The 10,182-nt window shown below is 40.8% G+C and overlaps 1 protein-coding gene across 1 annotated transcript; it reads right to left on the reverse strand.

Moving 5' to 3' along the window:
• Positions 1-508: 508 nt before the first annotated feature.
• Positions 509-3,689, reverse strand: LOC108371210 (uncharacterized; the record flags this gene model as incomplete). Its single annotated transcript, XM_017626715.1, has 1 exon — positions 509-3,689. A coding segment is annotated over exon 1 (2,649 nt), but the record flags the coding sequence as incomplete, so codon positions are not given.
• Positions 3,690-10,182: the final 6,493 nt, after the last annotated feature.

Consider the following 10,182-nt stretch of genomic DNA (forward strand, 5'->3'; position numbering starts at 1 on the left):
GATTCACTAGATTCTATGTTCAAAACGGCCAGCTTTGATGTTGGACGGCGAAGCACCCCGGTGTTTGTCCTGACGTCTGCTCTTCTGATCTCGCCATCAGCACCCCGGTAGACATTCTCAACCACACCCCGGCACCACTGTCGCCTTGGCATATTCGGGTCACAAATGAATACAAGATCGCCCACATTCAATGGTTTCGACGGTGTGCACCACTTAGCTCGCCTTGTCAAATCGGGCAAATATTCGACGACCCAACGTTTCCAGAATCGGTCGCGCAGCTGCCATGCAATTCTCCACTGTTTCCGCAATGTCCATATTTTCTCATGCTGCTGCCCTATACAAGGCGTTTGCATCGTATTCGGCGACCCCAACAAAAGTGGTTTGGGGTAAGCGGCTCCTCTTGATCGACCGAGATCGGCATGTGAGTAAGAGGCCTCGAGTTGACTATGTTTTCCGCCTCTACGATGACGCTTTGCAAAGTATATTCGCGGGGAGCAACTTCTTTCAACGTGNTGCGTCGCCAAACTTCACGCATTATGATCTTGGCTCCCACTACCAGATGACTTAAAAATCCCAATGGATCAAAAATGGACATAACGTAACTAAGTACTTCTCGCTTCGTTGGTGGCCTGCTTCCACTGATGACTTCAGCTTCCAGTCGAGGGAATTTAAGCTCGTATCTAAACGTATCATCTTGAGGTTGCCAAAACAATCCAAGTACCTTTTCAGCTGCAGGATTCTTTACGTGAAAACAGCTGCTAATGCTTCTCGCATCGACATCAGTTCCAAGCGCTTTTAATACAGTAACTGAATTGGATATATATCCACGCATTTGGAATCCGGCTGCTTCATGGATTTTGGACACCTGCTTTGCTATGCTGACTGCCTGCTCGACTGACTCGAAGCTGTCCACAAAGTCATCAACGTAGTGGTACTTCACTATAGACTCCACTGCGCGAGGGAAGCGGTCTGCGTATTCCTGAGCGTTTAACATCTTAACGAATTGTGCCGCACACGGGGAGCAGGCAGCACCGAAAGTCATAACCTGCATCTCATAAATCTCTGGTGGTTTCTTCTCATCTTCTCTCCACAGGAACCTCTGCGAGCATCTATCTTCGGGCCGGACGTAAATTTGGTGGAACATCTCCATTATGTCTCCACATACGGCGACTGGCCCGGTACGAAAATTAAAGAGCACTGAAGGCATCGGCTGATACTCTTGCGGCCCTTTGAGCAAACTTCCATTAAGTGACGCACCCCCGACTGATGCAGCTGCATCAAACACAAGGCGCAATTTCCACGGCTTGTTAGGGTTAACAACCGCGAAATGGGGCAGGTACCATAGTCTTGGGTTTTCAGTTTCGCTCTCAGCTGGTGTCAGCTTCCGCGCGTATCCTCTCGCAATATAGTGCTGTATTATGGCTTTATACGCTGCTGCGAACGTATGGTCCCTTTTAAATTTACGCTCAATACCCAACAATCTGCTCTCAGCCATCCGGTAACTGTCAGGCAGTTTGACGCAGTCAGTTTTCCAAAGGAGTCCTGTTTGAAATTTCCCCTTTACACGAAACGTTGTTTGCTTTAGTATGCGCTCAGCACGTGCGTCTGCAGCACTCTTTACGACTGGTGCAGAACGCACTCCAAAGCTGTCAATGTCAAAATATTCTTCAACCAAACTATGCAAATCGCTTACCTCCTTTATATGTAGACATGCTGCGTTTGAGGCAACGCTCTTCCCGGTCGGACCGAAGACCACCCAACCAAGCTCCGTGTTGGCTGCATACGGGCCTCGATCTTCCAACTGCATTGTTACGGATGGTAAACCTAAATGACAATGATCCAACCCGATGAGTATCTTTGGAGTGACGTTGGAAAAAGGCATAGGCATGTTGGGCAAATCGCGAGTTGCCACTCCACGTAGGGCACTGCTACTGAGGCTTTGTACTGGCAGATTAAGGTTCGGTAAAGCATAAACGTGGCGCAATCTGTGACGTTTAGTTAAGCCCTTACCGCTGATTTCCAGATCAACAACCGTGGCAGCTTCCTGGGCAGTTCTTCCACCAAACCATTGCATATTCAAATCGTATTCATGGCCACCGATACCTAGCTTTTTCAGAAGTCCCTGGTCCATCATAGTGATGGACGATCCTTCATCCAACATCGCGAATGTCTCAACTCGGTTACGCGGCCCATATAATGTTACTGGCAAGACGCGAAATAAGAGCCCTTGTTGCTTAGTTGAATTTGAGGAGCAGCTTAGCATTGACTCCATCACGTTGGTGGTACCTACCAACTGTTGTTCTCGTCGTTGTGTGACAGTTGCACTGGCGGCGCTGCTAGGCTCGTGCAAAAGTTTGTTGTGCTTGCGCTGACAACCATCGACCATGCACAATGTACGACTACGGCAATCGCGTGACGAATGACCGCTTCTCAGGCACGAAAAACACAGCCGGTTCTGCTTTGTTTGAGCCCACCTGTCAGCCACACAGGAATCTACGAATTTCTTGCATACACTAATTTTGTGATGTCCTTTACAAATCGGACACCTGGCAGCGGGTTGGGATTCCCTGGAATTGTTTTCCATCGCATGAAGGACTACCCGTCGACGACTATCACTATCTTGCAGAGTACAAACCAAATTTGCTAAATCGCTAAGCCAGTTGCTAAAGTCAACAACAGTTGGATATGGTTTGATCGTAGCGGCATATCTGGCCCAATCCATTCTTTTACTAATGGGCAGCTTGCTAATCAACTCTTCTAAAAGCGTTGGATTTGAAAGATGTTGAAATCCATCCACCGACTGTAGAAAGATAGATAAATTCTTAGTCTTCGTTGCGAACGGAATAAGCTTTTCAATAGCTGACTCAGAAATCGGACCTATTTCTTTCAGTTGTCGAAGCTGGCTGCGTATCAACCCCTCCGGTCGACCAAATCGAAATTTTAGTTGCTCCATGACAGCGTTTACGTTATCCGGGTGGATCAACAATGACTTCACCACTTCTCTGGCTTCTCCCTTTAGGCATTTCAGTAGGCGTTGATTATTTTCCAGGTTGGTGTAACCGTAGGCGGCAGTTGATTGCATATATGCATTTGAAAACAATGGCCAGTCCTCCGCATGACCACTAAATTCGGGTAAGTCTTGAACTTTACGCGGCATTTGATAATTGCCAGCAGTAACTAGCGATTGCGGTGTGTGTATTCTGTTTACAAACGAATCTGCACTCGTTGCTATTGAAGGCGGTCGGCATGGCAGTGCACTGAAAACAACATTTGACCGGCAACCGTCATTAAGGTTAGGCAGTGTTGTTGTTGCCGGCTGCGAAGCAATTGTGTATATGTGTGCTGGCGAAAGACCTGACAAAGACAACGATTAGACACCGTTTTCGCTATTTGACTGACTATAAAGCGCGGGATTGTAAAGACTATTTGGAACCGTTGGCACGACGGACTGCCCGTTATAACGGGCGCTTTCATCGAACAATCGAGATTGGTTGTTACTAACCAGCTGTACTTGTGCGTCTCGAAGCTGGTTTTCTAATGCATGTATTTTTTCAAATAAGAGACTCACCTGTTGTGCGGAGATGGTGCTGTTACCGTTTTCCGAACTGGCAGTCCGAGACGTAGCGGTGATATGCTCGGTGCATGTGACTGCGGAATTGCTCGCAATGGGCATGGCAATAGCTGACGAGATGGCGGANGTGCTTGTATTTTTTCAAATAAGAGACTCACCTGTTGTGCGGAGATGGTGGTGTTACCGTTTTCCGAACTGGCAGTCCGAGACGTAGCGGTGATATGCTCGGTGCATGTGACTGCGGAATTGCTCGCAATGGGCATGGCAATAGCTGACGAGATGGCGGAGCTTATGGTGTTTGGGGGAGTGAACACGGTTGCGGCCGTATGGGCAGTAGGTATGGCGGCTGATATGGTTGTTACGGCTGCGACGGCATGGGCAGCTGACATGTACCCTGAGTGTGTGGCGACATTGGTTGAAAGCGTGGTCATTGGGGTTGTGGTCGTTTGGGCAGCAGGCATAACCATCGATGCTGCGGCGGCTTTGTCGGCATTTGTGGTGGCGATAAATTGACTTACCAGGGGTGTGGTGGTTCCGACAGAAACTGCTGAGATTGAGGCTACCGGTGGAGGGATGACGTTGGTAGTGGTCATGGCGGCCGTTAATGTGGCTCCTGGGGGTGCGGCGGCAGGTGCAACAGACATCGTCATTAGCGCTGCGGCGGCGTTGGCAGCTGTTGAACTCATATCGCTAGGTTTTTGAGACAATTCCCGCGTTGTTTCTTGCTGAATGCGACTGCTGCGTCTCGGTGGACTATGCTTCATCGGCATTCTGCTCACCCTGTAACGTCCGTTGGTTTTAGCTCACAATGATTACTACCGCTGGCTACGGNTGCAATGATTACTACCGCTGGCTACGGTTTCGCAAGTCAACCGTTATGTCGCTGGCTGCGACAACTTGCTTGTTAAATGTATAGTGCGATTTAACGCACTGCGAAATAAAGCTGTAGCGTCGTGAGATCAAAGGCGATGAAATACAATAGTGCCGGATGGCCTGGTAACAACTATTTATTTCTATAGGAAAAAATGTACATGAATTTAATACAACATATAAAATGACCAAATTTACGAACACTACAAATATACTCACCGCAGTTTGCGCCCTTCCTCTGCTATATTCACGACACTACTAAATTTATCATTCGCAAGTGCAGCGAATGGAACAAAAGGAAGTTCGAAAACAGCGATGAGCTTACATCGATGAATATTTAACGCGTCAGGGATGGGCGTTTTGCAACAGAATCATATTTAAAACATAGGTATGCCTAGAAATTACAAAATTAAACTTTTTTGAAAGTGTTCCTATTTTTTAGATTTCCCCATACACATATCATTTTTGAGTAAATATTGGCGAATTCTCCATAGTCAAAATTGTTAAAAATATGAAAGTCCGGAAAATAATAATAATAGATTGGCGTTTGCACAATACGTTAGTGTTTAGCCAAGATTTTCCTTCGATTTGTGGCGTACGTCTTGATGTTGCTACACAAAGGGTACATACACACATATAAATTTAGGGCCGCATTACTACTTACATTGCCTAACTTCCAAGATTTTTGTACGATTTCATTGAAAAAGGACTACATTTGTTTGAAAATAAGTATACTTCTACCAAAAATACTACTCTCAACAAGCCAAGTCTAAGGCTTTCTGCACATTGGTCGTCCAATCATAGTTGCTTCATCGTCACAATCATGATGCAACGATTACATGACGACCACACTTTCGCACACTCGGTCGTGATATTCCAATTCATTTGGCTTCTAAAAATTCACTTGGATCAGGTATTTTCTGTTTTTCTGGTTGATATTTTCACGAAATATTTACAAAAACCTGCAATTTTTAAAATATAGACTATTTTCCAGTAATATCTATTATTTTCTTTTCCTGAAATGTGTTTTGTGCATGCATACAGAGACTTTTTACAATTTCGTCATATTTTATAGTTAAAACGCTCACGTTTATAGAATTTTAATGCAATTATCCACTTTTTAATAAATTTCACAGATTTTATGCAAAAATACTAATTTTTATGCAATTTTAATGCAATTATTAACTTTTTCACTACATTTTTCCCCATACAAATGTAAACAAACAATGCGTGCACAACGATTAGCAAACGACATTGTCTTACTTATCCGTTTCTGCATATTCTACGATTTGCTGATAACTAGCCGATAACGACAAGTGTGCAGATCTCCTTTGAAATGCATGTGCTCGGCTCAAAATTTCAGGGCGAGACGATAACGCAACTATGATTGGACGACAAGTGTGCAAATAGCCTAACAATGGTGGGGTGCAATAATACCATACGCAATGAGACCATAATGGCTTTATTTCGCTTTGCGACTGGAAATAAAATCATAATTTTTTATACGGCCTTATATCCAACTGGAAATGGGGATAAAGCCATTATGGTTTTATTGCGCTTTTTAAAATATTTGTTTGGAAAACATATAACTAGTTTTTGCAGAGAAGGGTTGGGGGCGGCGCGAGTGCAGTGCAGCGAGACGCTGGGGTCACTAGCGCGTCGCGACCCGGCGCGGTGTGGCGCGGGGGAGGGAGCAAATGTGCACCCGCCAAGTTATGTACTCGCAAAATTAAAACTTACATAAGTACATAGATTTATTTTCCAATATTCAATAAATCCGCAAAATATCAAATAATTATTTGTTTCATTTAATTAGTAATAATTTGTATCAATTTAAATCATTCAGTATCATAGTACGTATGTACAAAAATATGTATATGTTTTAATAAAATCAAACAAACAAGCTTATTCGATAACGGAACAAAGAACCACTAAACTTAATTTCGGCGCGCACATATGTAGCACACTGTGGGTAGTAGCATAGCCTAGATATTGGTACGGCAAGAGCTAGTAAATACTTTGAAGTAGCACGGCCGAAGGTCGCCTACTCAAAAAGGAGTTGTGCGCATAAAAATATTGCATATGACATACCCGAATTTTGGAATTGGAATTTTTTCATAATTATCTTAATTATTGGTACTCAAAATAGTTTTTAAGAAAAATAGTGTTGTTTTTTTTTTACTTAAAGTTGCCGCCAGGAGTCAATATCTCATAAATAATATTCAGAATGTGTTTTCTACTACAGATAACTTTGAAATATTAAAACAAAGTTAATTTCCGTTCACGGATTCCTAGTACTGGGGTCTTAAAATGCGTCGTCTATATAATACCCCTTTTGACGAAATAATTTGATGATTACCAATGATTTTCCCAAGTGTTTGTAAACTGCTGTGAAAAATTACCGTAGCAATGTTAAAACACACGACGAGAGTTTCTTTATTCACATTCTGAATATTCGGAATACATTTTTCTGTTCCCTTATTCATTAGAACGTTGTTGCCGGAATTCATGGAATATTGCATTAAAATAATGTCGCTAGAGAAACCAAGTAAATGTTTGCAAGTGGTTTTGCGAAAAAATTTAACTAAATATTAATAAACTGATACCTGATAATTTCATTATCTTCTGTTTCTTTATAACCATTGTTCCTGATAAACTTCCTGACTTTTCTAGATCCGGACTGAGTAATAAAGAAACTCGCCTGCGGACAATTAATAGCAAAAATGTCAAACAGTGTGGCCAGACATTAATTTTAATTTCAATTATGACTTTATTACTTGTATAATTTTGAATATGATTTTATTTCACTTCTGGATTGGTTTTATTTCTAAAACAAACTGGAAATAAGACCATATGGCCTTATTGCGTGTGGTGGTGTTTTTGCACCTCACCTCTAACAATATATTGTTATACATCATTTTAAACGTCTATAAAACTCCATTCGAAAACATGTCTGATTTATAAATCAGATAAAAGACACATAGTCAAGCTGTCAATAGATAAGTGCATCAAGTACGAAATAACGTTTTTTTTTTAATAAAAAGAGCTATAAGAAACCTATTTACATACGTGTTGTAATCGACCATACCTACAACCGGCGCCGTGCCGGTTGCCGTAAAGCAATAGGAAACAACGCCACATGGGGAAAGTGAAATAAAGCTATAAGCAAAAATTTTACGTATGAGAAATAAAGCCAAACAACCTTATTTCAATACAAAAAGTAAATGTCTCTTTAGCGGCGGTCCTCGTTGGCTCGCCAACCCGCATCCGAACGCGCCGCGATCGCGCCGCCCTGAACTCGTGAAAAATTTCTGCTTTCTTCATTCTCCGACTAAATATATACAAATTAATATACATAAGTACATACATACATACATACATATCTGTGTTCGTATGGAATAGTAGCTTCTGTCGGGAAGCTGGCTTTAGTATAATGCGCATTCTATTTATTCTTTAAACGACAAAGAATTTTTTGATGAGACTTAATAAGAGTATTGACTTGATAGTACGGAACTATTTATTGTACGTTTATTTACCAAAAGTTCTTCAACGGCTCGGCGCCAGTGAGTCAATCGCAATCGTATGCTGCGAATGCCACATTATACTAAAGCTAAACATTCGACATAAGCTACTGGTCCATACGAACACAGATATGTATGTATATATCTGTGAGATTTTCTTTTAAATCAATAAGATATATATGGAATTGAAATGTGTATAAAGTTGTTAATGACAAAATCGAAAAGTATTCAACATTGTAGACACCTAAGGAAAACTGATTTATTACGAAATCCTTACTTCCTTACTAATATTATAAATCCGAAAGTGAGGTTTGTTTGTTTGCTACGCTTTCACGCTTTAACTATTCTACCGATCATCATGAAATTTTGCACGCTGCTGTCGTTTAGCCCAAATTTAAATATAGGATACATTTAATCTCGATTAGGCAAGAGGGCGTGGAACCTCCCATACAAACGGAATTTTTCCTACTGCATTTTTCTGGAAATATTTTTGATAGACTTGGTATGAAAATATAGAGAATCATTCTCTATTAATGGATCGAGTTCAGCTTTAATAATGGGAGGTATTTATTTAAACATTATATTAAAAAATGGTTGTCAAGAGGCTTTAAAATAGCTGTAGTTTGAATATATTTTGAAAAGGGTTGCCACCTGTTTGAAAAGTAAAATATAAATTAATTATACGCAAGCTATCTGTAGAATTAAAATATGGCTTTCAAACAAAATATTGTTAAGAAACCTTTAGTTTTAAAGTTTTGAATAATATTGAAGTCTTTCACAAGGGTTGCCACCTTTTTTTAAATTAATTCAATTAGTTTAAATGAAATATTATAATTTTTTTTTTTTTGATTTTTGGTTTATCGGTGGTGATTTCAGATTTATCACTGCACAGCTCAACCCTGGTGTCTCCAAATGAAGCTTTAAGGCATAATAATACATTGGGCCAATCGTAGCACACAAGAATTCAATATACTGAATGGTGTAACTGGTCGATTTAATCTAACGTCAAAGCACCTTTTCTCACTTGACTATTTTTAGTAATAACTGGACTCAAACGCCACCTCGCAGCTCTTTTTTGCAATAGTATTGTCTTTACCGTTACCAATACATACTTTGAATATTAGCCAAAGTGGATCATAAATAAGATTTTTAGAAATAACTTAACTCCAGTGCCAACTCGCCGCTGAATTTGTGAAACTACACTATCTAGCGAGTTACTCTAAAATACACAAAAAACTTCCTTAAAATCCGTCCGATCATTTAGGAGGATTTACTCACAAACACACCTACAGATGAATTATATATACGTTTGTACGGCGTCACGCCCTATTTTCAAATAGCCCATTTTTCTCCATGAGTATAAGATTGATTTCATATATCTCCACACCAAGTTCCAGTACTCTACCATGAACATTTCCAGAGATATTCGGTATAAAAAATTCGGTTTGTATAGGAGGTGCCACGCCCCCTTTATATATCGAAATTTTTTTAGCCTATAATAATCCTTGGGACGTCTGAAGCAGGTTTCCGAAACTTCAAAAAAATCGGGTCTGCCGTTCTCGAGCTTTGCGAACACAAAAAAAGGCTTTCAAAATATATATGGATTCGTATAGATTGGTATGAAGTGAAATGGTTTTGAATATGTATCACAATATGAGCGCCAGACGAAAGAGGTTTAAAAAGGTTGCCAACTGTTTAAAAGGTTAATTTCAAACTATTCAACAATTTCAATGAGTGATAACAATATGGGAATCAATCAAAATGGTTTTAAAAGGGCTTCATTTCAAAACTACATGTAAGGGGATTCCATCTGTCTAAAATCTCAAATTGAGTTGATTGAAACATACGACAAGTGAGAAATTTACGAAATTTTAGTTTGAAAATATTTTGAAGATGGTTGAACAAATTTTAAACCTCTTGTTTTTGAATTGATTTTTCTTGAAACAAATTTTACTCAATGTAACATAAAAATTTCATACACTCAACGAAGTGGGTGAGGGCGATCTAATGTCTCTCTTCTTCTTTTTTGGCGTTGTAACCGCCTAAGCGATTTTGGGGGCCTCCCTCTTCCTCTGCTACCACCAGCGGGTTCCGAGTTGAATACTTTCAGAGCTGGAGCGTCGGTGTCCATTCGAACGACATGACCAAGCCAGCGGAGCCGCTGTATTTTAATTCGCTGCACTATGTCCATATCGTTGTAAAGCTCATACAGCTCATCGT

This window comes from Rhagoletis zephyria, unplaced genomic scaffold (genome assembly GCF_001687245.7).
Source record: "Rhagoletis zephyria isolate East Lansing unplaced genomic scaffold, Rhagoletis_zephyria_1.1 Rzeph_scaffold_04784, whole genome shotgun sequence".
Taxonomy (NCBI): domain Eukaryota; kingdom Metazoa; phylum Arthropoda; class Insecta; order Diptera; family Tephritidae; genus Rhagoletis; species Rhagoletis zephyria.